At 44.7% G+C, this 26,830-nt stretch overlaps 1 protein-coding gene across 4 annotated transcripts in view; it reads left to right on the forward strand.

Annotated features, from left to right (window-relative positions):
• The window catches only part of Syn3 (synapsin III), a 448,670-nt gene that overhangs the window by 6,414 nt on the left and 415,426 nt on the right, over positions 1 to 26,830 (forward strand). For 2 of the 4 annotated variants that reach the window (XM_087555990.1, XM_087555992.1), the window contains exon 2: positions 24,872 to 25,334. In XM_087555990.1, the coding sequence (XP_087412116.1) occupies positions 25,024 to 25,334 (311 nt within the window). In that variant the 5' untranslated portion in view covers positions 24,872 to 25,023. 4 annotated transcript variants of the gene reach the window in all.

The following is a 26,830-nucleotide window of genomic DNA, read 5'->3' on the forward strand; positions in this document are numbered from 1 at the left end:
CTTCATGTTTAGGATGCTCTTCAGAGAAAACATTTTTTTTAAAAAAAGAACAAGTTAAGAAAACGTTGGTATAAACCAGTTTTTTGGTTGATACATAGGAAAGGGTTAAACATCTAGAAATAGGATTTTGCCTTTTAGGAATTACTAGCCAATCAGGGAGCTCAGTGGTGATGTAATGCCTGAGGCGGGCACTGCATTGGTTAAGTGTATTGTTTCTCGGGCTTCAGTGAGAAGGAGAGCTGGAACAGAGGGGTTAATCATTATCATATTCTCTCTCTCTCTCTCTCTCTCTCTCTCTCTCTCTCTCTCTCTCTCTCTCTCTCTTCCCCCCCTCCCTCTCTCTCCTCCTTTCTCCTCTGTGAGGAAATAGCAGAGCTCATCACACTGTTGGCACTTGCTTTCCAATAAAAGCCATACTTGCCTCCTGCCTCCCTCCCAAGCACAGCACATGTTCCAGTAGTACTACAGAGGAGGACCTAAGAGGGGGCTGGGAAGAGTGGGAGGAGGAGGAAGAGGAGGAGTTGTTCTTTAGATGAAAGAGCCCCTTTGCTGGGCTGTGGCCTCTCCATGCCACCTGGGATGGGAACTGCTCTACACACACCCCATGAATTGTTTAACAGCCACCTGCTTCTGAGCATTGTTCAACCTGGAGGGATCCTCAGAACTAGGAGGTGAGCCCAAGGATCCGGAAGAGGGAGTGGGTCTGGGAGGTGAAGGGAAAGTCTCTGGGTGGAGGGAAGCAACAGCCCTAGACTGGGACAAGCTCTGGCCAGTGGCTGCCACTGGCCTGTAGTGTGATCTCAGGAAGGCAGGTCTCCCTTTCTGAGTCTGTGTGCTAAAGTGCACATGGTTCTGTCAGGTGCTGGCAGGCACTGTGCTCAGGAGGAACTGGGAACAGACTTGTCCTTGGTGTAGCTTTCTGTCAAATGCTCCCTAAACATAAAGGCTTGGCTTTGGGAATCAAGCCAGGCTGGGAGCTGATGTGCTAAGGATCCAGTTATAAAGCAGCCCCTTCCTTGTATTGTCTGTGCTCCCTCCTTAGTGTTCCGCCCCAGCAGACTGTGGAGTAAAATTTCTCCAGAAATCACTGAATGCTCTCAGAGAGATTCTCTTGTTTGCCATGAACCCTCAGGTCGCTGGCCCCTGAGTTACTGATGTGCCTGAATGAATCTGTAGCAGTCTCCAGCTGTCTTTGGTGGGTTGTCAGGGGATGGGGAATGCCTCAGTTCCTTTTGTACTGTAGATGACACCGCTGTGATGCTTTTTTTTTTTTGCTACAATAATGCACTTTTAATGGTTTGTCTGTGTGTGATGGGCTGTAGACTGTTCGATTGTTTCCAAAGCCAGAGACCCCTCCCTACCGATCCCGAAGAGGTTCTAGTGTACACGTGTCTTCTTCAGTGGGTAAACTAAAAAGAGCAGAGGTGGGCATACATGAGGGGAGCATCTGGGAACTGCTGCTTGCTCAAAACTTTGACTTTCACCTCATCAGAACTTCAAGACTTTCTCCTATCTCATACTTTCATCTCAGACACATACTATGACACAATCTCCCTGGTACAACCCCCCCCCCAATCCTAAGCAGGGGGAAAAGTTCAGCTACTGCTTAGATTTTGATAAAAGAGAGGTTTCACATGTCTGTAAGGTGAGTGGGACCTACAAAGGGTCCTGTCTGTGTCTTGTGTAGCCCTTGGTGTCTGTCACCCTTCTAGACCAGGCTTTGTTGATGAAGAACTTGCATATCCGTGAGCTAAGTCACCATTTTTTTTTCTAAGCCTCAGTCCTTTGGTTTTCCCATCATAGAGGTTGAAAGGGAGGAATGGATTTTCAGAGACTTTCCAGTTGCAGGTGATTGTGCCTTAGAGGGGAATGAGCTCTAGAATGAGTGGGTGGGTTCAGTTTGATGGGTAAACAATGTTTAAATAAAAGGGCGTATCACCTGTGTTCCCTGGGTCACAGGGGCTTCACAGTAGTTAATCACTGTGTGTGTGTGTGTGTGTGTGAATGAACACACTGGAATGAACAGACAATGTCCACTGCAGAGATGTGCAAAGTCAAGGCTGTCACAGTAGAGTGACTTGACAAAGGTCATCTATATAGTGAATAATAAGGCTGATATCTAAACTCACCCTGGTAGACACACTGGGGTGGCAGCAGATGCAGGGACAATGGTGGGGAACAGGGCTCAAGATGGAAGCCTTGTTTGCCTTTGTTTGATTCCTCGCTCTTTGTTCTAGAAAATATGCCCCAACTTTGATATAGGTCAGTCCGGCCAGATTATTGTGGGTTTTCTGTTTTACTACCCAAGATACCTGCAGGAAATTGGAGTACCCTGAATCTGAAAGAAACATCATTTCTACATACCGGTCCCCTCAACTTATAGCTGAGAAAATACAGTATAGAGTAATCGGATTGTCCCATTCCTGCTAGTTATTCCATACGTGTTAAGAAATGGGCACCATGTCTTCCGGTCTTACGTGCTTCAAGTCATATTGTTCTTATTAGATGAAGTGGTTCTTTTAGTTGAGAACTTTGAGATGAACTTAATTTTAATTATTCGTGCATCCAGGCCCCTTTGTGGTTCGAAGACTAGAACAGACTCACAGGCTATAAAATCTGTACTTGGCACTGTGACAGGTGTCTGAGGTATAGTGTGAAGTGAGCAGCTATACTGTGAGGCAGGGTCATTGTCCTGTAATAGGCTCAGGACACAAGCCCTATATCATGTGAGCTTTGCTTCCCAGGTGAGCAATCGTTTCTCATGGGTGAATTGAGACCCATTCCCTGCACGTGTGGCTGTATATATCCAGGCAACTACAGATCCCCTCACATAAGCTTTCTGTTCCTTGCCTTCCCAACTAAGCTGCTTGATTCATGAGTGCAACTTCCAAAATGTTGAACGGAATTAGTTTCTGGTACTGTATAACAAGGAGGCAAGTCTCATTACCTTGTATGACACCTGAGATTTAGAGCCAGACCTAAGCACATGATGTTAACTTTAAAGAGTGCAGACATGTGACTCTTTGTCCAGCCCACGTGGTGTTCTTAAGAAAGCACCATCCAGATCTACAAAAGGTTATCGTAGGAAAGAAACAGTCATTATTCTACAGGACTAGAGGGCACAGTTCACAGGAGTGGGTAGAAGTAGGGAGGAGACCCAGAATATAGAGGGATAGACAGAGCTGTCCCGCAGAGTAGAGTTCACCTTCCATGCTCTTACTCAAAGTGGGCAGAAATCCTGGCAATAAACAGAACCCTATAGCCTTCAACCTTCCCATTAGATCTCAGATTCCTTGTTTATTCTTACTGAAGAATAAACAAGGGTACAGCAGGAACACTCATATTCTCTAGGTCACAAGGCCATAGTAGGAAATGAAGAGCTGTATAGGCAAAAATACATTGAAAAGAATTTAGTCACCAAGAGCATGCACTATGTATGGCTTCTGTGTATGTAACCCTCAACAGCAGTGCCCGTGCTGATCAGTGCACAAGATGCTGGCCCAGCCTAAAGGAAATAGAAAATCAAAATCTGCATGGGTTTGCACAGGGCTGATACTGCTTTTGTCTTCAAGGGAACTAACAGGTTATGAGCCAGACTGGCTGGGAGTGCGGAGTTCCAATGCATCCTTGCTTGAAGGGTTTATGTCCTTCTCTGTGTATAAATGGGCCAACAAGTGCATGGGTGCTGAAAGTTGTTTAGACAATCTTGACAATCAAATGACAGTACCTGGGGGAAACCCCAGTCCAAGACCTGTTACAGAACAGATGTTCAATAAATATGTGCAGTCATCGGACTCTTGCTCTGTCAGCCTTGACTATGCCAGTCTTTCAGAAACTTCAGAGGAGAACTAGGCCATCTTTGAGTTTGTGCATCCTGCTTGACACCTCTGACATTTATTATCATGAATAAACATTACTTCCAAAATCCCAAGTGGAAAAAGAATGGGGCTGAAGGCTGTAAACACCTGAGTGGAAGTACGCCAGGTGTTACCCACCTTTGTGTGACATTGAGTTTGTTATTGACACTCTGTGTCCTTCAGTCGTAGGGCTCACTCTGCTGACTCTGAGATGACCCAATGAACCTGTAGGAGACCCAGAACTAGGTGCTAATCCTCCTTTGAAAGATACTACAGGGACATCTCATTTTCTTAGGGTGGTAGTGCTTCTAAGTAGTTTTCTCTTGGTTAAGATTCATGTAGACTCACTCTTAAGAAAACATGAGTTTTCAGCCTTTGTGTCTCCTAGATCTTGTTCCTGCTCAAGCAAGCTACAGTAAGATGTCAGCCTGAATACAGTTTTAAAGTACCAAGGGCTGAATTAATTATTTCTAGATTGGGGAAAATACAAAACTAAAACGTAAGGCCAGGTTCAGAGCACCGGAAATTTCAGGACTGAAAGTTGATCTCTTGGGTTTATTCATTTATCCGGTTCAACAATATTTGAGGCATTCTTAACCATTTAGTGGCATTCTGTAGAACCGATAGTCAGTTTCATTTGAAGCTCAGTCGTAGCTGGAAAGATCTGGGAAAAATTGGAAACAGTAAATGAGCCTCAGAGTAGGTAGAGTGGCCAATAAGGGGAAGTTAGAGAAGATGTCATTAACGGGTCCCTGAAGCTGGATTTGTTGGGAATTTGTGCTCTGAGGAGGGGAGACCAGATTCCATCCCAAGTAGAAGTTTTAATCAAGGAGGCCAGAGGGGTGGACTGACTGCCTAACTTACTTTCTATTAATTTTAGTCAGTATCTCAGCCTGGCTGATTCTCTGTCTCTGTCTCTGTATCTATATCTCTCTGTGTCTCTGTTTGCCTGTGTGTGTGTGTGTGTGTGTGTGTGTGTGTGTGTGTGTGTGAGAGAGAGAGAGAGAGAGAGAGAGAGAGAGCCTGTGTATCTGTGTGTATGATCATGGGTTTAGGGTATGTGTACATCTATGTAATTGTCAGGTCCATGATCAATATTCTGAACAGTTCCACCTATGGTCACAACATGCTTCCTGCCATCCTGCCATAGTCAGTAATATCTCACCTTTAACCCCTGGCAACCATCAATCTGGTCTCTATCACCATGTTTTGTCACCACAGAAATGTCATATGCACAGATATGTTTCAGTCAGTAAAGTGTGTGCTGTGCAAGCAGGAGAAACTGCATTTGGATTCCTAGCAGAACCTTACTTCTACCATCACCATGTCTGCCAACATTAAAGAAAAGTTTGGAAAAGCAGTATATGTCTATAATCCCAGCATGAGACAGGGGTTGGGAGAGTGAGAGAGGTCCCTGAAGTTTACTCTCCTGTCAGTTTAGCTGAATTGGTGAATTCCAGGTGCTGTAAGAGATCACGTCTCTAACAAACACACAACTAAAACCATGAAGAGTGATGTGGTAAGTAATGTAAAAGTCAACCTGTGGGTGGCATGCACACTTGCTCACACTCACAAGTGCACACTGATACCAACACCTGTACATACCTATAGCACAGGCATCTATGTGTGGACACAGATAGTTTTGGATTGATAGTTCCATGCTCTAAGGCATTGTAAAAGTCTGTGAGAAACTGTCAAACTATTTCCGGAGCAGCTGTGCTGGTTTCCAGTCAGTTAGCAATGCCTGAGTGTTCCAAGTGATCTCTCCACATCAGCACCTGGTAAGGCCTGCTAAGTAGTTTGGTCATTCTAATAGCTCAGGGCTCTCTCATTGTAGGGATTTGAATCCCTACAATGTGCTAGGTATGTGGAATATCTTTTTATGTGAGTGTTTGCCACTCTTACATACCATCTTGGAAAAGAGAACTGTACAAATATGTAACTCTTAGGTTTTTTCATTTTATTTTCAATTGTGTTTATTTTTCTTACTGTTCATATTTATTAATTTTATTTGTGTGTGGGTGTGTGTGCCCACAGAGGCTAAAGAAAAAACACATTATTGCTTGTGGCTGAGTTACAGGTGACTTGGGTGCTGGAAATGTGGGTCTTCTGCAAGAGCAGGCAGCCTAACCTCTGAGCCATCTCTCCAGCCCTACCTTTCTGTCTGAGACAAGATCTCTCACTGAAACTAGAGCTCACAGATTAGGTGCAGCTCAGGTATTACAGATGTGTACTGCGATGTCTGATTTTTACATGGGTCCTGGGATCTGAATCTGGGTGTTTTGTACAGCAAGGACTTTGCAGCCCGAGCCCCAGATTTTGGTATTCATTAGTTCACTTGAGTGAGGTCTGATGCTGATTGTTTTGTAATGATAAATCCTGTCTGCTAAAGCCGGGTTGCTCCCAGAGAGGAGAGAGTCCATACATAGATGCAAGTGGTGCTATGTGTCCTTGCCCTCCACATTATTCTTGATTGGTGAATAAAGATGCTCACAGCCCATAGCTGGGAGAATTGAAATCAGGAGAGCATGGGGTTTCTGACCTTGGAGTTGGAGGAAAACGACGAGGAGGGAGGAAAGGGAGGTAGAGAGAGGAGATGATGTCATGGGATAAGAACCTTAAAATCATGGCCATGAGGGCTGACCAATTGGAGTTCAGAGCAGTCCACATGGAGATTAGAAGGTAATAACTCAGGGTTATCAAGAAGAAAGTAAAATCCAATAGCATAGAGTGCAGATATCTGCCCAGCTTTCGTGCTGATAAAGGCTTGTTTTAAATTAAAAGTCACGTGTATCTTTTATCTAGAAATTGCATAACCAAAGCGGGTGGGAGGTAGGAGCCCTGGATTGAGATTAAGTATTTCAACACCATATTTTTGTCCAATGTGAGGCTCAAACCCATGACCCTGAGATAAAGAGTCTCATGCAAAGGCAGGATAGAAGCCCCGGATAGAAGTTAAATATTTCAACAAAACCAGGGCTCTACTGTATTCTTGAATGGTGACTATCAGTATTACATTATTTTTTATCATAATTTCTGCCAGAAAAAGCTTAAAGGTTCCTGTCTGCTCTGAGTTTTCTGGGGTTTCAGTCTAGTGTGGCAGTGGGAGCAGGCGGAAGAGGCCACACATCACAGCTGACCAGAAACAGGACCTAGCACAGAACCAGGACTGGGCTCATCCTTCAAAGTCCACCCCTAATGACTTATGTTAGCTAACTAGGCCCCACCTCCTAAAGGTTACCCAGCCTCTTGAAATAGCAACACCTGCTGGGAAATAAACATTCAAATCCGGAGCCTACTGCGAAATGTATTAGTTAGGATCCTCTAGGGGGACAGACCTGACAGAATGAATATTTATTAAAAGGGGATGTATTTATTAGGGTGGTGTACATGGTATGTGCTAGGGAGTCCAACCGTAGCTGTCCTTACACTGGAGAACCTGAGAACCATGTAGCTGCTCAGTTCATAAATGCTTCAGCAATCCCACCCCGGTAATAAGGGTCTGGAGGATTCTTGGGGAGCCATTGGTCTTTAGTCCAAATTGGAAGTCAAAAGAGACTGGAAATAAGAGATGGCAGCAGTAGCAGCCACAATAACAGAATCAATGAATGCTGGAGGCACCGTGAGTGAACTTGGCTCGTGAAGAATGAAAACAGTAAGCAAAGAGCAAAACATTTCCCTCTGATTTCCTTTTATCTGGACTGCCATTAGAAGGTACTGCCCATATTTAGGGTTGGTCTTCCTGCTAGCCCAGTCAAGACAACCCTCACTGGTGTGGCCATAGCTTATCTTTTAGTTGATTTCAGGTTCAGTCAAGTTGAGCACTGACTTGCCTTGGTAAAACGTTCCAAGCAGAAGGTCCACAGAGTGTCTCCTGTGCCTTCAGAGTCTGAGGGCTTCAGAGAAAGACCTCCTGCTATGACAAGGGAGCTAGCCGAATGTGGTGTGTGCAGAGGTTGGCAGAACGCTGAAGACGGTACCACTTGCCGCTTTCCCTGAAGTGCCTGACAAGCTCAGCACCTCCCTTTCACATATTTCCCTTCCTACTCACTAAGGGTGCCAGAGCCATGCATCACTGTGGTGTAGCTCCTGGATCCTTACTCACTGCCTGTGTGTAAAGGGTAGTTTGTATGGGATCATCTAACTCTTGCTAAAATCCTGGAAGTGAGCTAGAATTACTACCCCTGCCACGTGAACTTTCTGGGGTACAGAAAGTTCGAAAGTTGGTCAAAAGTTGTAAGACCGAGAAGCAAAGGAGATGGGTATTGATCTGGATAGTTTTGTGTGTGTTGCACTGGCCTTGGTGGAGCATCCTCAGAGGATGAAATGAAACGGGGGAGGACCACCAGCCACATCTCAGGGGATAAGGAAGTGGTTCCCAAGGACCATCACTGTTTTATACTATTTGTAAGTTTCCCATGTAGAGACTATTTCAGTGATAAAGGAAAGGCTTGAGAATCATAAGTTTTGGCTTCCTCTGTAAGTAAGATCAGATGCTAAGAGAAAGAATATGGAAAGATTGAGAAAATAAGACAACTTGAACCTCCCTCCCATTATGCTACCCTTTCCCGTCTTGTGTGTCACTATTCCTGGGGAACCATGAAGAAATACCCATCTCTGATAGGGAAACAGTGACAGACCAAAGTATGGATAACACCAATGCCCGACTTAGTGAGCCAATGGATTTTATTGGAGTTATCTACATTAGCAGAAATGACTCCCAAGACAACTGTATCACCCAAGGTGGGTAATGGTTCGTGAAAGCTGGAAACCAGGAGTACATTACGGAATTAATTGAAATCTCAGCAGGTTAGAGACTGTCTCTTTCAAGCAGTTCAGGTGGTCTGAGCCTCTTCAGCTCTTACCTGCTCTGCTGGTCTCTGCTTCTTCCAGCTTGGCTGTTCTGTTTCATTTCCTCTAGGCTACTTGGCTTGTCTGGGTGTCTCAGCAATCTCTACTGTTTATATTTGTAGGAGGAGGCAGGGCCAGGTAATCTGGTTAATTTCAGGGACTTCCTGAAAATTCTGAGTTGCTTACTTCCTGGGCTTAACAAGCTTTTTAAGTTTGTCCCATTTAGAACATTTTATGCCTTAATGAACTTTCTCCAAGATGAATGTTTTTATCAAAAAAAAAATAATAACTATGTAACACCTGCTCATCATCAAGGTTTGACTATTCCCCCTCCCTTAAGATCTTTCTTTCCTCTTCCCATCAATGATCCCTTTCTTATTTCTGGATTGTATAGGTAGTCCAGTTTAAATTCACAAATCTAAGGATTCAGTGCCAGCATCCACATATGAGCAAGAATATATGTAATTTGTCTTTGTTGGTCTGAGTTAAGTCAGTCAGTATAATGTTTTCCAGTTTCATTCATTTATCTTCAAATTTCATTTTCTTTTATAGATGAATAAACTTTCATTATGTGTATGCACCATATTTTCTTTAACCATTCATTAGTTGATAGATATCTCAGCTATTTTCATGTCCTATTTGTTGGTATAAAATCACCTATGAACATGGATAAGGATGTGTCTCTGCAATAGAGTATAGATTTGTCTGGTTATATGTTCAAATATGATATTGCTGGGTCATATAGTAATTCTGTTTTTAATTTTCTTGAGGAACTGTCACACTGGTTCCACATTGGCTACACTGACTTACACTCTGCTCCCACAAACAGTGCCTGACCGAAGAGCTTGGCCCAGGGAGTAGCACTATTAGGAGATATAGTCTTATTGAAGTAGGTGTGACCTTGTTGGAGTAGGTGTGTCACTGTGGGTGTGGGCCTTAAGATCCTAGTCCTAGCTGCCTGGAAGTGAGTCTTCCACTAGCAGCCTTTAGATGAAGATGTAGAGCTCGTTGCTCTACATGCACCATGCCCGCCTTGATGGTAATGGACTGAACTTCTGAACCTCTGAGGCAGCCCCAATTAAATGCTGCTCTTTATAAGACCTGCCTTGGTCATGGTGTCTGTTCACAGCAGTAAAACTCAAACTAAGACATGGCTCAAGTAAGATGAAATTGCAAAGTAGTTTTAATCTACACTTCCCTGATGACTACAGATGAACATTTTAAGAACTCTATCTTAATTATTTGTATTTCACTGGAACCAAGTGCCATTTTAGTTTGTAATTCTGTCTAATAGTCTAGAATGGTTGTCAGACCTCTACAGATAGGGGCTTCTGTTTGTTTGTTTTGTTTGTTTTTGGATAGTCAATAGTGGTTAACACAGAATCTCACAGTTGCTCAAAGTGCAGGGAATAAGTGCCTATTTGGTGCTCCACCATAAATAGGACATCAGCACCAACCCCCTGCACTCACACACACACACAGTGCTCAGGCACCATTTGGAAGAGGGAACTGAAAGGTTCTAAGAGCCAGAGGTCAAGAAGGACCACAGCTAAACTCTGTCTTCTGTACATGACAGGACTGTTAGCACAAACTCATAGCTGCTCTGGTGACCAGCACAAAATGAAGCCAGTGAACATTCTAGCATGGAGGGGAAGGAGCTCAGGAGCTCACACCGTTAATGAAGGAGCTGTTGGCAGCTGATGGTGTCTATGGGAGGAGAGAACGTTTTCTTAAAAGATATGGGCCCTGGGAGGTGGACCACACTGTAGAGGATGGCCCCGTGGGGACAGCACACAGTGGAGCTGGTGGGTATAAAAGAAGACGTAAAGTTGGGAGGAGGTAAAGAGATAAGGGTGGATCTAGCAGGAGTTCCGGGAAGGGGTGCAGGAGGAACATGGTCAAACGAATTGTATGTGCGTCTATTTCTCAGTTAATCAATAAAAATGTTATACTTTTTAAAGAAAGTAAGTCTCAATGGATGTGAAGGAGATCTGGTGGGAGGAAGCTGAGCCTGCCTTCAGCATTTTGGCAAGGGCTTGCCTCAGGATAGGTGTTACTGCAGACACCCAGGGAATAGCTACCAGGCAACCCGTGCATTGAGGAAAGCCTCTGCCTTCCCCATCAGGGACCGTACTGCTACTGGTGGGGAATCTGATGCCAGGATCCCAAAGCTCCACGTTGTCTGCCTGTTAAATTCCTTTGTCTTTGGATGTCACAGTTCCCACTTGGCTGAGGTGCAGCCACTTTAGGGATGGGAAGCCACTGGTGGGAAGGGAGGGGTCTGGAGACAGTGAGCTCCCAATAAGAGGAAAGCGAACAGGGCACAAAATTGTCCCTATATTCTTATTTATTTACTGAAAATGTTTTTAATTCAGTGTATTCTAATCATGCTTTTGACTCCCATATTATTTTAATCTATCTCCCCTCCCTATGGCTTTCTTTTTTTAACATGCACATTCCCGTATTACTCTATCCAGCTACAAGGAGTGTCCCCAGCTTCCTACTAAGGCTAGAGGTCCAGGCAGCTCCTCGTCTGACCCCCAGGGGTGCTGTTTCTGAGGAACGACAGCAGAGCAAGAGGTAACTGTCGGAAACCCATGAAGAGCCTAGACATTGGGATGCCAGCAGCCTGGCTGAGCTATGACGTGGCTTGTGTTTCATTGGCTCAATTACAAGCCTTGCTGAGATGTGGCTGCCTCTAGATAAAACCAGGCAGGCAGAACCTCCTCCATCCGACGGCTAGAAATTCATGGGGATGATTATCTAAGGGCCTTTTATGTAAGGGGACAATCAAAAATAATTTCAGTAAATGTTATTACTAATAGAACATTTATACTAATATAACACATCATGAGAAACTGCCTTAGGCAGGTTGATCCCTGCCCTCTGTCATCTCTGGGTCATTGGCTGGGGCCCTGTTCTATCGAAAGGACAGACTATTAAAGAAAAACAGTTTCTAAGGCATGCAGTGCGCTTGCTTGTCATCTTTCTGTGGTGCAAGCTGAGATTGCCTCATTTTATGGTGACACTCCTTTAATAGGACGGTTCAATTTTCAGTGATCTCTTCTTCTTTTCCAAGCTAGCAGTGTGCACCGTGTTTCTTTTCCATGTTGCTGGACTGCTACAGCCCCTGATCCAGGCTACCCTGTGATCACAGAGGAAGTGTCCAATACCCTGCAGGGGGCAGCATTGCTGAGCTGTGGTGTGCAGTCGGTTAGGCTTCTTCTCTGCATTTTCGCCGTCAGATATTTTCAACTCACAGTGTGGCAGTGGATTGCAGCACTTGAAAGTGAACTTGAGCAACTCTGAAGGATAAACGGACCCTGAACCTGACCGCATCTTAGCAAAAGAGCAGAGATGTCCAGAGAACCGAACACAGAGGGAAAGGGCTGAGTTTATCAGACAGCAAATACGTGCGAAGCTCATGGAAAAACTAGTTAGTAAAAGTTTATCGGGGAAATTCCTACTGTGTTGTGGGATGGGTCCTAAAGGAGTGATGTTGTCTGGAGCAATTAACTCGTGTACTTTCTGGTGGACACTGAGACACAGGCACAGGGGTGCCTTGGTTTTAGGCAAACAAAGGGTGGAGAGCTCTTCCTTTGATCTTTCTTAACTTCAGCTCAAAACAGTCTTTGTGCCAAAGTTATATATGCTGTTCCCCTGCAACTGTTAGGACTGATGGGTTTGTTGCACGCATGCATGCACACACGGGCCCGCACAAGCATGCATGCACGGGCCCGCACAAGCATGCACGCACATGCACGCACGCACACACGCATGCACACGCTTTCATGTGCCTCACCCACCTGTCTCCTTTTCAGTACAGAAAAGCAGTCAGTCTGGGGGATGGGAGTGTGTCCCTGAGGTTGCAGCTGAGTGGACCATTCTTGATCCAGTCCCCAAACTTGGGCTTTCCAAGGTGAAGGACAATGCAGGGCGGAGAAGACACTGCATCTTAAACAAATGTTACCAATGAGCGCTCTGTTAGCTCTCTGCACCAGAAGAGATGGGTGGGCGGACAGCCCACCAGAGTGTCTCAGTGGTTGGAAGTTTCCACTCTGAGATAGAGGAGAACAGTGCAATAACAAATATCCTGGCACGAGATATCCAGCAAGTTGCTAAGTCCCCTGAGACTCAGTTTATTCATCTGTAAATTAGGTGAGTGATGTGTTTGTCCGAAGGGATTGGGTAAGAATTAGAGAGAGGGTGCTTGTCTTTGGATCATAACTCAGCCACATGGCGGATGCTATTTGGTGATTCAGAGATGATGCGCCCTGTTGGGAGAAAGTCAGGTAGCCAGCTGGTATTCAGGATGCCCTTGTATATTACCTGGGGACTTCCGGAGGCATATAGACACAATAGCTGAGGACTTGGGAGACCTGTGCTCCAGTCTAGCCTCTGCTTCTACCGAGCTGAGCGACCTTGAACAAATCAGTCTGCCAAGTTTTCTTGATTTAGTCAGTTTTCTGCTGTTGTAGCAGGAATCCTCAGACTAGATCGTCTGTAAAGAAGAGGTATTTATCTAGTTCACTGTACAGTAGATCGATCAGATTATTGCACCGGGTGAGATCCTCCCATTACATTACAAGATGGCGGATGCCAACAAACCAGAGTACTCAGGAATGTGGGGTGTAAGCACCTGAAGAGAAGGTAGACACAAGGGCTGAGCTGTAACAGCCTCCTCTTTCAATACTCAGTCCTGCATGAGTGAGGACCCACTCATTCCTGAGGGACACCGTTAATCCATGAGGATTTTGTCCCACTGACTTAAATATGTTCTATTAGGCTCTACTAAACAACACTGCCCAGTGAGGAATTACTCTTTCCCACAAGTTTTGGGGGTGACCATGCTTGAACCATGGCACACCCCATCAGGAAAACAGCATTCTGGAGTAGGAGTGCCAGAGGCTGGGGTTCTGTACTGCACAGACATCTCCTCCTGTGCCCTCCCCCAATTGGACAAACATAGCTTACAACCACCCACAGACCTGGAGTCCTCCAGCAGACTCAACCCTGTGCTCATTATGCGTGGGTTCGCTCTGTGTGCCAGATCCTGGGCACGTCAGTGAGACAGCGATCTTGAGGTTTTTTTCTGGGAGTTGCCTAGTGGGAAATAGCACATACTTGGATTGGTATGGGGACCAGCAGGTGCTGGGACAAAAGTACAGGGAAGGATCAGAGTGGTTAGAGCACTCTGAGAAAGTGGTAACAGACATGGGACCTGTGTGGCAAGGAGGGAGCTAGGGAAGAGATTTTCAGGCAAAATGGCCAGTACAGAAGCCTGAGAGTAGGCTAGTGAGAAGGTTTTATGGCGTCAGGACATTTGTGTCATCGTGATCAATTGCCGTGAAACTAGAGAGGGAAGATCTGACCCATGGTTTTAGAGCTTTTATTCCATGGCCATGACAAAGGCAGGGTGGAGCCCAGTAGCTCACATCACTGTAGCCAGGAAACAGGGCAAAAGAATGACACAGTCCCCAAGGATTTATCCCCTTATGGTAAACATCTACCAGATAGGCATGTCTTCTAGAACCTCTCAAGATAATGTCATCAGCTGGAGATCAAACATGCAGCATTTAATCTCATGAGGGGGGTTATCATTGCAAACTGTAGGGAATGAGGTTTCATTTATTGGAAAGAAAAAAAACGGGCAGTTTTGGAGTGGAAAAATGACTAGTCATGGTCGGAGTCTTGTTATCTCGAATGGTGTGAAAGCATCTTGAATCCCACAGTGCACTCAGTGGGGCATGAAAAGGGTCAAGTTGGGTAACTGATATCGAGAGACTTAACAGTTGGGGAGTCGCAGAAGCAAGCGAAGAATTGTATCTGCTAGGGACTATCACTATGGAGTTTAAAGAAGCAAATAAATTGATCTGTTTTAGGTTAGTGGTGACGGCATGCGGGAGAGGAGGGAAAAGCCTTCAGATCCTCAAACTGCCAGCCCGTGTGACTCCATAGTGTCATTACTGAGGTGGAGAAGGACAAGAGGGGTGTGGCAGGACCTGAGGAGCTGCATTTAGAGCTGTTTATTGGGATGCTTTTTTACCTTTGCCATGTCTGCTTTCCTAAGTGTACTTGCCAACTTCCTCCTTAGGCTAGCGCCTGGCTGCTAGGAGCATTGCCAGTTGGTCATTTGCTCTGCCCTAGGCAGGGGCTTCTGGCCAGCAACTGAAGGTGTAGGAGGATTGAAGGCCAAATAGGCACAGTCTGGCACATCAGGCCTGTTCTCTGTGAGCTTCCATCTGTCTTTATCTCTGTCAATGTTTTTGTCATTCTATGTGTGTCTCTTGCTGCCTATGTCTAGACAGTGGCCTGGAGAAGTATATTCCCAAATCAGACTTGTTAACGGCAATAAACCCTTTGTAAAGTGCCGTGGTTCATCTTGATCTTCACGTCAATTAGCTTTAGAACCACTCTGGAAACACACCTTGAAGTATTCTATGAAGACATTTCCAGGGAGATTCCACAGAAGAGGGTAGACCCACCCTGAATGGGCAGCACCGTTTGGTGTGTTGCTTAAAACAGGAGAGTGAGCCAGGCACCAGCATCCGTCCTGCTCTGATTTCTTCCTGGGATGCAGTGTGGCAGCCACCACATACTCCTGCTTCCAAGCTGTCCACATCATGCGGATCTTAGACATGACCTTCTACTCCCGCCTACTACCCCAGGCCCAGTTGGGGAAGTGGCTAATGGCACCCTAGATTTCACATGGCTGGTGACGCTTTCTCTCTCCGAAGCATGGCGAATCTTTCTTCCTCCCTTGAGTCTGCTAGCCTGCCTGGGGGAAAAATGGAAGTCCTGACTATTTCACCTAGCTCATTGGCTGCTAGCATCTTTATTGATCAATCAAGAACTAAGTGGGGAATGGGACCTTCAGTGTTCACTTGCAGATTTCCGATCAAAGCATCAGAACCACCTCCTACAACATTGGGTACCCACTGTGCTCTGCCTGTACAGAAAAGGACACCACTCACAGGAGAAAGGCCTCTCGGATTTGAACTCATCAAAAACAGAATGCACTTTTATGATGATATGTCTGGAAAGGGGCTCTGTACTCCAAAGGCCCGAGACATCTGTTGGTATCAGTGAAGCCATTCTCTTGACATTTGACTCTTTCACCAGAAAGTTAAGTGTCTCTTATCTTCAGCACAATATGGATTGTGGGTTCCCTGCCTTCCCTGAGAAACTGGCTGTACCCACAGCCATCAATATATTGGTGAGCCACAGGCCCTGCTATTTCTAACAATTATTAAGCATGCTAACCAAGGACTGACTCTTGAGGGGAAATCAGGGAGAAAAATAATTCCTTTTGGTGTTCACTCATGGAGCAGAGGACAGAGTGAGGGGCATTGCATGAATCTGAGTGTGTTTGCTCAGAGGAGGGGCCACTAAAAACTGAGATGGCTATTCCTCCAAGTATGGTGTTTAGGTAGCTGAGATATGAATCGAGCACCTAGAGAGCTTTCTTTAGTATAACACACTTAGTCTTCTCAGAAAACTTTGTCTCTGATGATTTTATATAGAGTCACCCTGTCTATGACTATTTCTACCCTACTATGTGCAGATGCTGTTCTAAGTGCTTAGGATACAGCAGGGAACAGGACACACAGTGGTACCTGATCTTGAGGCATTAGGATTCTGTCAGTGCAAGCAAAAAGTGGGCAGAATGTGGAGTAAATTGTAGGCAGAATAGAGGTGATACATGCTGTAGTCTTACAGGAATTCTAAATGCCAGGTAGTGGCCACCAGAAGGGAGTCTGTCCTCTTGGAGGAGGTGGCATTTATGAATACCTAAAGGAGATAAAGTCTGAGCTGGGTGAGCCTCTAGAGGGACTGCCAGTTGAGGGAACACCCAGTGTGCAGCAAGCACTAGCAGGAAGGTTCAATCTGGGCTTCAGTCTTTCCCTGTTGCTTAAGACATGAGGTAGGCTTTGCATATTCCTCATTTAATTACCCTTGTAGGAGGCCCAGGTGTCAGCTTGCAGAGCACTGTGCTGGTAACTTTGGAAGGGCATTGTAAAGAGATTTTGTAGGGAATGATGGATCTGTTCTGGATTTCTGTGTTTATGAGAATGTGTTAACATCCATAAAACTAGGTGCCCAGAAAGTCCATTTTACTCCCTGTTAGCTTAAAAGACAAATGTTTTCAAAAGCACTTTAACACCATTTACTTTGATCTACTATTGCTGCACAAGTCTGAGTGTTTCTAGCTGTTACTAAAGATTAGCTCATTCTGATGTAAATACTGCAGCCCCCACCAGGGTGCCTTCCCAACCACTGTGGACCTCCTAGTGCTGGCTGTCAAAAGGAATCTATACTAATGGGACACAGGCTGCTCATTGGTGCCAGACACTGTTTCTCACACCTTAATTAGTCACTTACCTCTCTTCAGAACCCCATGAGGTAGACAATAGTCTGTCATCTGAATTCTGCAAGCAAAGGAGCCCAAGCACTGTGAGATGAGATCAGACATTGTGAACAGGAAGTAGCAGAGCCCAGCAGCTCAACTTTCAGGCTAACTGATTCTGTCAGGCAGTGTCTAACACCAGAGGGTTGAGACTGTGTGGTCTTTAACTAATGTGTTTGAGAGATGCCCTGTTCTAGGCAAGAATCATCATTGGAGTCTGCTGGATCTTCCAGACTAAACAAGAGGATTGGCAAAGTCAAGTGAGTGGATATTTGAATCCTATACGGGTAGAAAAAGAAGTCAAAATAGGAGGATTAGAGATGGATCCCAGAATGGGAACCCAGATGCTTAAGCCTACCTGATCTTGAGCAAGGGAATGAGACATCTGAGCAGATAGTTGCTTTCTTCTCTGAGCTGATACTACTGTGGGTGGCTCTTCCTACTCTACAAAGCTCTTCCCAAGTTGATACAAAGTCTATGACCCTGTGATTGTCTCTCTTCAGGCTCTACTGCCACGTCGACCTGTCTTCATCCTCTCAATACTCTACTCCCCGTTCTCACCTCAGTCTCTGAGAAGTAAGCTTGCCAGGCTACCAGCCAAAAGGTTTATTTTCCAATCTGATGTGGCCACTCCTGCCCTCTAGAGCCAAGTATGTGGCAATGTCACTGCTTCTTGCACTTTTTGCAGCATGAAAGAAAATGTTGATTTCTTAGAACACAAGAACTGTTATATTGTGATAATAGAATTCTTGTGACCAAGATGGGGTATAAGTGACTGATGGGCAGGTAGCATATACAGTGTGTATACACTGGACAAATAGATGACCATTGTCTTGTATGGGGTGGATCAGTGCAGTGTGAGATTTCAGCACACCATGTTAAGCAGTGAACATGTGAATAGAGTCTGTCTTAGCTAGGGTTTTACTGCTGTGAACAGACACCATGACCAAGGCAAGTCTTATAAAGACAACATCTAACTGGGGCTGCTTACAGGGCCAGTAGTCCAGTCCATTATCATCAAGGTAGGAAGCATAGCAGCATCCAGGCAAGCATAGTGCAGAAGGAGCTGAGAGTTCTACATCTTCATCTGAAGGCTGCTAGCAGAATACTGACTCCAGGCAGCTAGGATGAGTGTCTAAAAGCCCACACTGACAGTGACATACCTACTCCCACAGGGCCACACCTATCTAATAGTGTCACCCTTTTGGCCAAGCATATGCAAACCATCACATTAACTTTCTGGAACTTTCAAAGGAGAAGACTTTAGACTGTTGTGAATAGCATATGGCTAAGAACACAAAACAAAAACAAACAAACAGACAGACAGACAAAAGCTTGAAACCCCCGGTAAGGGATACCTGGGTAAGGTAACAGTCATATAAATTCTCCACTGTCTGTGTCTCACATAATGGCCAAAAAGACTTGATCATGACTCTCTTCCCTATAACCCTTCTGTAGAGTATTGCCACCATTGTATTAAAGTCAAACTTACCTTCAGTATGTTTTTAAACTGGTATCTAATCTCTACTCCTCTAATCTTTTTCTTGTGACACAATTTCTCCCCATCAGAGTGGAGCGTCTTTCTCTTCTTCAGATGCACCAACATCTTTCCTATCATCTGCACAGGTACTTCACACTCTTCATGTTTCATCTTAAAGGCCCATGGCCTATAGTACACAAGAGATGGCTCAGAGGTTAAGAGAACTGACGTTTCCTGTAGAGGACCTGGATTCAGTTCCCAGCATCCACATGGTGGCTCACAATCATCTGTAACTATAGTTACTGGGATCTGATAGCTTTTTGTGGCTTCTGTAAGGTACCAGGCTCAGATGCATAGACGTACATGCAGGCAAAACACTCATATGCATAAAATGTAAAGTGTGGTGATAATGGAGAAACGGATACATGGATCTGGAACAGAGCAGAGAGCTCAGGAATAAAGCCAATCATTTGCAGTCAAGGTTCTAAGAACATACAACAAGGAAGACATAGTTTCTAGGGAAAAAACACTCTGGAGATGGCTAACTATAGACAGAAAATGACATTGGAGCCTTGTCTCAGACCATATCCAACTCAAGATGGATAAATCAGTTTAAGACTGAAAATGTAAACAATTAGAAAAACACAAAGACAAAGTAACCAGTTTTGCATCGGTAACGAGATCTGAGATATGTCTCCCAAATTCGGGCAACATATGAGTCAGAATGAACAAATGAGATTACACCAGATTGAAAGAAACAGTCGTCTGAGAGACAGCTTACGGATTGGAAAAATAATTTACAAATAAATGTCTGATAAAAGGCTATCATCCAGGCCTCGTTGGGCACCAATGGAAGGAGAAGCCCTTGGTGGTCCTGCAAAGGTTGGACCCCCAGTGTAGGGGAATGTCTGGGGGGGAGGGGAAGGGGGTATGTATAGGGAGGAGGGCACCCTTATAGAAAAAGGGGAGAGGGATGGGATTAGGGGGCTTATGTCCGGGAAACCAGGAAAGGGAACAACATTTGAAATATAAATTTAAAAATCCAATAAAAAAAGTTATCATGCAAAAACATAAGTTAATTCAACAGAAAACAAATATCTATTCTAAAAATATATAAAGCACCCGAATAGATATTTCTCAAAAGAAGACGCACCAAAGATATATGAAAGTAATGCTCATCCCAGGGGAGATGCATACAGGTACACTGAAATGCCTTACACGGAATAGAATGATTATTATAACTGATATGAAAGACAGTGCAAAAGCCCAGCACCATGGCCCAGTGGGTAAAGGTGCTCACCACTAGGTTTGATGACTTGAGTTTGATACCTAGGACCCACATCGTGCAGGAGAGAACTGATTTCTGCAAGTCATTCGCTGACCTCCACAAACACAGTATGACGTGAACATCCATAAATATAATTTAAAGTGATAAATATAGGGCCATCAAGGGCATTGGGAATGGAGTAAATGGTAGTATAAATTAATGTAGTTGTTATGGAGAACAGAATGGGATTCTTCAGGAAACGAGAAATAGATTATCATTTGGTCCAGCAGTCTCATGTCTGTGCAGACATCCAAAGAAATTGAAAAATCCCTGGCAATGAGCTGGGGATAGTGGCTCTCCCGTGATTCACAATAACCAAGGTGTTAAATCAATCTACTGTCACTGTCAGATGATGTGGTACTGGTGATAATGAAATATTATTAGGTGATTAAAAAGAGGGAAATCCTGTTGCTCTCAGTAGGGATAAACCTGGAGAATGCTATGTTAAGGCAAGTAACTAGGCAGGGTGCAGAAGGACACCGCCTGCATGACCTCAGTTGGGGCATCTGAGAGTGGAAAGTACAGAGCTATAACATCCAGTCATGGGCTGGAGAGATGGCTCAGTGGTTAAGAGAATTGCCTGCTCTTCCAAAGGTCCCGAGTTCAAATCCCAGCAACCACATAGTAGCTCACAACCGTCTATGAACAAAATAAATAATTCTTTAAAAAAAATCCAATCATGGTTACTAGAAGTAGAGAGGTGTGAATAGAAATCCGGTGGCACTGATCAAAGTTGCAACTGAGAAGAGTGAGGTTCAGCTGTCCGCTGTGAAGACCTCAGATGTTAAATATTAAACAAAATGTATCTCATTTTCAAATTGCCAAAGAGGATTTTAAATGCTTTTATCATGCTAAAAATGCTAAGTATAGAACACAGGTTGTTTTTTTTTACATGATTTAATCATCCCATAAGGTAAACAATATATTTTAAAAAATCTCACATCACTTAACAGGCAAAAATAATGTTATGAAAAAGGTCACAGCCTCAGAAAGGACTTCCTGGCGATCCTATTTAAAGATACATTACTCTCTGAAAAGTCACTCTGAGTTCTTTACCAGCACGTACCTCCAGTCATAGCTCCTGGTTCATCTGTAACCAACTTGGACTTGCCAGACCTAAGTCTTTCTGGGGCCCATAGTAGTAAGGATTACAGGAAAACCCCTGATCACTACTGGGGTTGACCAGAAGTTTATTAGGAGACACACCTGTAATGCCAGTCACTTGGGATGCTGACGCTGGGTATTCAAGAGATCAAGGTCAGCCTGGGCTATTTAGTAACACTCTGTCTCAAAATTAAAAATAAAAAGGGCTTTCCAACAGACAGAAGCATTTCTAGGAGGCAAGTTTGGTGGTAACGGTTGGATTCCTACCAGTGTGAGGTTGACCAGAGTTCTCACAAAGGAGACTGTTAAATATTCTGCATGATCTCCTCAGCTCAAAGATTTCACACACTTCATCATCCAGTGATTTAAAAAGATAGGCAGTTTGACTCCATCAGTGACCCATAGCTTGTTGGGATTAGCCGCTTCACAGATGATAATCTCGAACTTTGGACAGACATTTAAATGAAAATATGCGATGTTGCTAGAGAGAGACAGTAACTGGAAGAGAGCCCAACTTAGGAAAGGAAGCCACTTCACATCTGCCAGGAGGTGAAATGCGCTTGGCTCAGAGGAGCTAGAACTAAAGCAGAGAACTGCAGTTTTAATGGTTAATTAGTAACTGGGCAGCAGGTACTAAACATGCAGGGGTGGGCACCATCAAGAGATGTTTCAGTTTCTCTCAAGAGGATCAGCCATGGCTTTGCTCAGACCAAGTCTGATTTTTTAATTCTTGCTGACACTTGTTGGTCAGGGTGGCACTTGTCAATAGGCTTTCCTATAAGACACTATGGGGAGAAACAGCTCGGTGGGGAACCAGATTCAGTACAATAGAAAGTAATTTTAAATATATATATATATATATATATGTATATGTATATACATATATATATATAATATTCTTGTCAAATGTAATAGGACATCATGCAATGCAGTAGAACATAATCAAATTAGATCAGACTGAAGTTACTCTCACCCTTGTCTGGAGCTGGTGTCCCTAGCACCCAGGTAAAAATTCAGGCACAGCACAGTGTACTAGTACCTCAGGAAGGTGTGGATTGATCAGAAGGAGGTGAAGGAGAAATTTCAGAGGAGATAAGAACAAATAAACCCTACCCCACTGTATCACTTAACAAAATCAAAGAATTGCACTGTGAAGAATCTGTTAATTTTATTCTCAGTAAAATTTACAACAATAGAATATAAGATATGGCAGAAGCATATACTTCACTACCATGGCTTAAGTAGTCATTGTTCTAGATCTCAAATAGATGATGAGGTTTCATAACTTATTCTTGGGTTGGTAAGATGGCTCGGGCTCACACTAAAGGCACCCGCCACCACGCCTGGAAACTTGAGTTCAGTCTCCTGCCCCATAGATTGGAACGAGGGAACTGATACCTGCATGTTGTTCCCTGGTGTGTGTGTGTGTGTGTGTGTGTGTGTGTGTGTGTGTGTCTGTCTGTCTGTCTGTCTGTCTCTCTCTCTCTCTCTCTCTCTGTGTATGTCTGTGTGTGTGTGTCTGTCTGTCTCTCTCTCTCTCTGTGTATGTCTGTCTGTCTCTGTGTGTGTGTGTGTGTGTCTGTCTGTCTGTCTCTGTGTATGTCTCTCTCTCTCTGTGTATGTCTGTCTGTCTCTCTCTCTCTGTGTGTGTGTGTGTCTGTCTGTCTGTCTGTCTCTGTGTATGTCTCTCTCTCTCTCTCTCTCTCTCTCTCTCTCTCTCTCTGTGTATGTGTGTATGTGTGTGTGTATTTGTATACGTTTGTTAGGCTAACTGGAACACACACATACTCTCCCAGAATAAAGAAATGTAATTTTTAAAAATCCAAAACGTTTATTCTGTTTCAAAAATAAGCCTGTTTAGTTTAAACAGGAGGAGTTTATTTCCTCACAGTCTAGAAGTCTTACAGCAGAGCACAGCGTGCTAGGTCTGGCTAAGACCACCTCCAGCTTGCAGATGGCCACCTTTTACTTGTGTCCTTACAAGGTACAGAGGGAATCTGTTGTAAGAAGAGCTCTACTCCCATCCCAAGGTTCTGTCATCAATCCTGACCCAACTCCACTTAACTCCCACAGGCCTTGTCTCTAAATTTCTCCTCACTGGGGGTCAGATTACACATGAACTTAATAGGGTTGGGGGTCCTCTCAACCTTCAGCATTATACATTCGAGAAAATTTGGAAATCACAAATAAATAAGCAGATAAGTGTTACCAGAATTTATTCACAGCTATGATTTATTTCTAATTTCTTTTGTGTTGCTTTTATATGGCGATAGTTACTTTGTACATTAGTCTGCCAGAATTTTTTAATGAGTTATTTCATTTATTTACACTCCAAATGTTGTCCCCCTTCCCAGTCTTCCCTCCACAAACCCACCATCCCATCCCCCCTCCTTTTTGCCTCTATTAGGGTGTTCCTCTGCTCACCCAAACACTCCCGCCTCACCCCTCTACCATCCCCCTACGCTGGGGCGTCAAGCTTCTACAGGACCAAGGGCCTCCCTTCCCACGGATAAGGCCCTCCTCTGCTACATATATAGCTGGAGCCTGGATCCCTCCTTGGTTGGTAGTGTAGACGTTGGGAGCTCCAGGGTATCCAGTTAGTTGATGTTGTCTACCTATGGGGTTGCATTCCCCTTCGGCTCCTTCAGTCCTTCCCCTAACTCTTCCTTTGGGGTCCCCAGACTCAATCCAATGGTTGGCTGTGAGTATCTCCATCCGTATCAGTCAGATGCTGGCAGAACCTCTCAGAAGACGGCTATACCAGGCTCTTGTCAGCAAGCACTTCTCAGCATCAGCCAGCAACAGTGTCAGGCTTTGGTGTCTGCAAAAGAGTGCACCATCTCTGGTTGGCCTTTCTTTCAGTTTCTACTCCATTTTTTTCTCTACGTTTCCTTTAGCAGGAACAGTTCTGGGTTAAAAACTTTCCGATGGGTGGTGGCCCCATCCCTCACCTGGAGGTGGTGTACATCTACTGATGGTGGTCTCTACAGGTTCTATCTCCCGTTCGTTGGATATTTCAGCTAATGTCATCCCTGTTGGGTCCTGGAAACCTTTCACTTTAATGTCATCTGGGACTTCTAGTGGCTATGCCAGAATTTTACTGAGAATTTTCACATCGATATTCAAACACAGTTGATCTGAAGTTCTCTTTCTTTGTCTGGTCTTTGGCTGGTTTAAATCAGAGTAACTATGATTTTTTTTTTCTTCAGGTCTAGGGATCCAACTTAGAGCTTCGTGCATACTAGGCCTCTCTATCGCTGAGCTTTCTGCCCCAGCCATTTCAGTTTTAATTTTTATATTTATTTATCCATTTAATTTGGAGACTATCTCTAGCCTCCTGCTAAGATATTCAAGCTGGACTTGGACTCACTATAGTCCAGTCAGACCTTGAACTATTGCCCTACTTGTTTCTACCTTCAGTGTAGCTGGGGTTGTTAGCATGTGCCAGCATACCCAGGCTTGATATATTTAATAATTCAGCATGAGACTTAGTAATTGAAGATGCTTCATCTGAACTCCTTTTGAATGAACAGAAACATTCTCCGAGTGACTGCACTATCCTGTGGCTGAATACTGGGTTGCTTCCCAATGTTGTCAATTAGGTTGTAATTAATCTAGTCATACATGAAGTATTTACCTGTTTCTTAGATTATTTTTTTTTTTAGTGTAGAAATCCCTGGAAATGGAAATCGTAGGCTTTTAAAGCATATTACCAAATTACTCTATAAAAGTGTGTTCCGGTTGGCACAGCCACCAGCAATGGGATGGAAATATGTTTTACCTATTTGCTTTTAAACGGAAGGTAGCTGGTTCCACTAATGTGCTTGCTGGCTTGTTTTCAACAGGTAAACAGAGTCCTGTGAAGCCCACTTCTGGTGGTGCAGAAGCCCCGGGATCCTCTGACCCCAAGCCTCCAGCTTCCTGTAGCTGGCAACCTGCACTCCAAACCTCATCTAGCTGATTTTGTGTGGAAGGAGGCTTCCCATCCATCACAGCCATGAACTTCCTCCGGAGGCGGCTGTCAGACAGCAGCTTTGTGGCCAACCTGCCCAATGGCTACATGCCGGACCTGCAGCGCCCAGAGAGCTCCAGTAGCTCCCCAGCATCCCCAGCCACAGAGAGAAGGCATCCCCAGCCCCTGGCTGCCTCCTTCTCTTCTCCAGGATCCAGCCTGTTCAGCTCCTTCTCCAGTGCCATGAAACAGACCCCACAGGCCCCGACAGGGCTAATGGAACCACCAACTCCTGTCACACCTGTGGTTCAAAGACCCAGGATCTTGTTGGTCATTGATGATGCCCACACAGACTGGTAAGTAGCCTCTGGGATGGACTCTGGATGGGGCTATCTCACCTCTTGGGAGGAAAGAATAGAAAGCAAGTGTTATAAGAGGCTTACACCGTCTCTGAGGCTAGCTGGGAACAGGAGGAGTTCATCAAAGACAAGCTGTATGTTTTGTTTCTAGGGGCCTTATACTGGCAGAGCCACCTGCAAATTCCGAGTCTAAGAACTCTGAAATAAACGACAGAGGCCCCAAGTCTGGACAGTTCCATGCATAAGCTACAGATGCCTTAAAGTTTTTGATATGGGAAACGCTCGCTCGCTTCAAATGTTCTGGAGACACAGCAGGGAAATCATGCGACCTTTCTGAACAAGCAAAGTTCTTCAGCATGAAATACACTTCCCAAGGTTTCCCAAGTTACCTTCTGCTCTGCCAAAATGAGGTTGTTAAAAAGGTACACGAATCACCAGAGGCTCACTGTTCTTAGCCTAACTCTTGGGAATAGATTACCCACACTTACATCACACTTCTCCCATCAGCTTGACTTCTGATACTCCACTGGGTGGGGTTGACCAGTTCTCTAGCCTCCTCCAGACAGTAAGTTCTGAAAGCAGTAGTTAGTCAGCAAGTGACCGATCACAGGGCACTGGGTCAGTACAAGCTGCTGCACGGGGGCAGGTGAGGTGCTCGTGTGGGGCTTCCTCTGAGGAATAAGTCTATACCCCAACTTTGTGATCCTGAGAGGTGACAAATACTGTAAGTCTCAGAAGACATAGTTTACAGTTAAGGAGATCAGACCCAAATATGGAGAAGTTGAAGCTCTACATCCAGAGCAGAGCTGAACCTGTGCAAACAGAGTTGTTCTGATGGTAGACCCATGCACAGTGTTGAGGGTGGGAGGGTGGGTCAAACTCATGTGTGAGCATCTCCAGAACTCCAAAGACTGGCACAAGGTCAGCACCCAGCACCCCTGGGAAAGTAGAATCAGGTTGGGGGCAACTGAGCCTCTGCTTTGGAGTCCAAGCTGCTCCTTTAGTCAAAATGCATTCCTAATGGTCGCAATGCTAAAACATGTTGAGCCGATTTAGACGGCAGGCCTCGTCTTTCTGATGAGAAGTGACCTCTTTACTGTTAATTGCTTTATGCCTGGAATTCACTATGCAATTGAGACTGAATTCAAACTCATGGGTGACCTTCCTACTCCTGCCTCCTGGGTACTGGGATTACAGATATGAGCCCCCACACCCCAACTAGAAATGATCTGACTTTAACATCCAGGGTGGCCTGGAAGTTGCCTCTGTCTGATCCAGTCTGAGTTGTCTTCTATTTTCTCAAAGGCTTTGGACTCACAGGCTCACTTGAGTCTGCTGCAGGCTAGGATTCTCCTCTTCAGGCTGGGTGGCTTCAGAGGTTTTGCTTCCAGGCCCTCGTCCAGGGGCAAAGCTCCTGCCCATCACCCAGCAATCAACTGGCTGTGTTATCCATGGAGTCTCAGTTTCTACTTAATCCAACCTTTTTGTTTTAT

The sequence above is a fragment of the Rattus norvegicus genome, chromosome 7, assembly GCF_021556685.1.
Source record: "Rattus norvegicus strain SHRSP/BbbUtx chromosome 7, alternate assembly SHRSP_T2T, whole genome shotgun sequence".
NCBI classification, from domain to species: domain Eukaryota; kingdom Metazoa; phylum Chordata; class Mammalia; order Rodentia; family Muridae; genus Rattus; species Rattus norvegicus.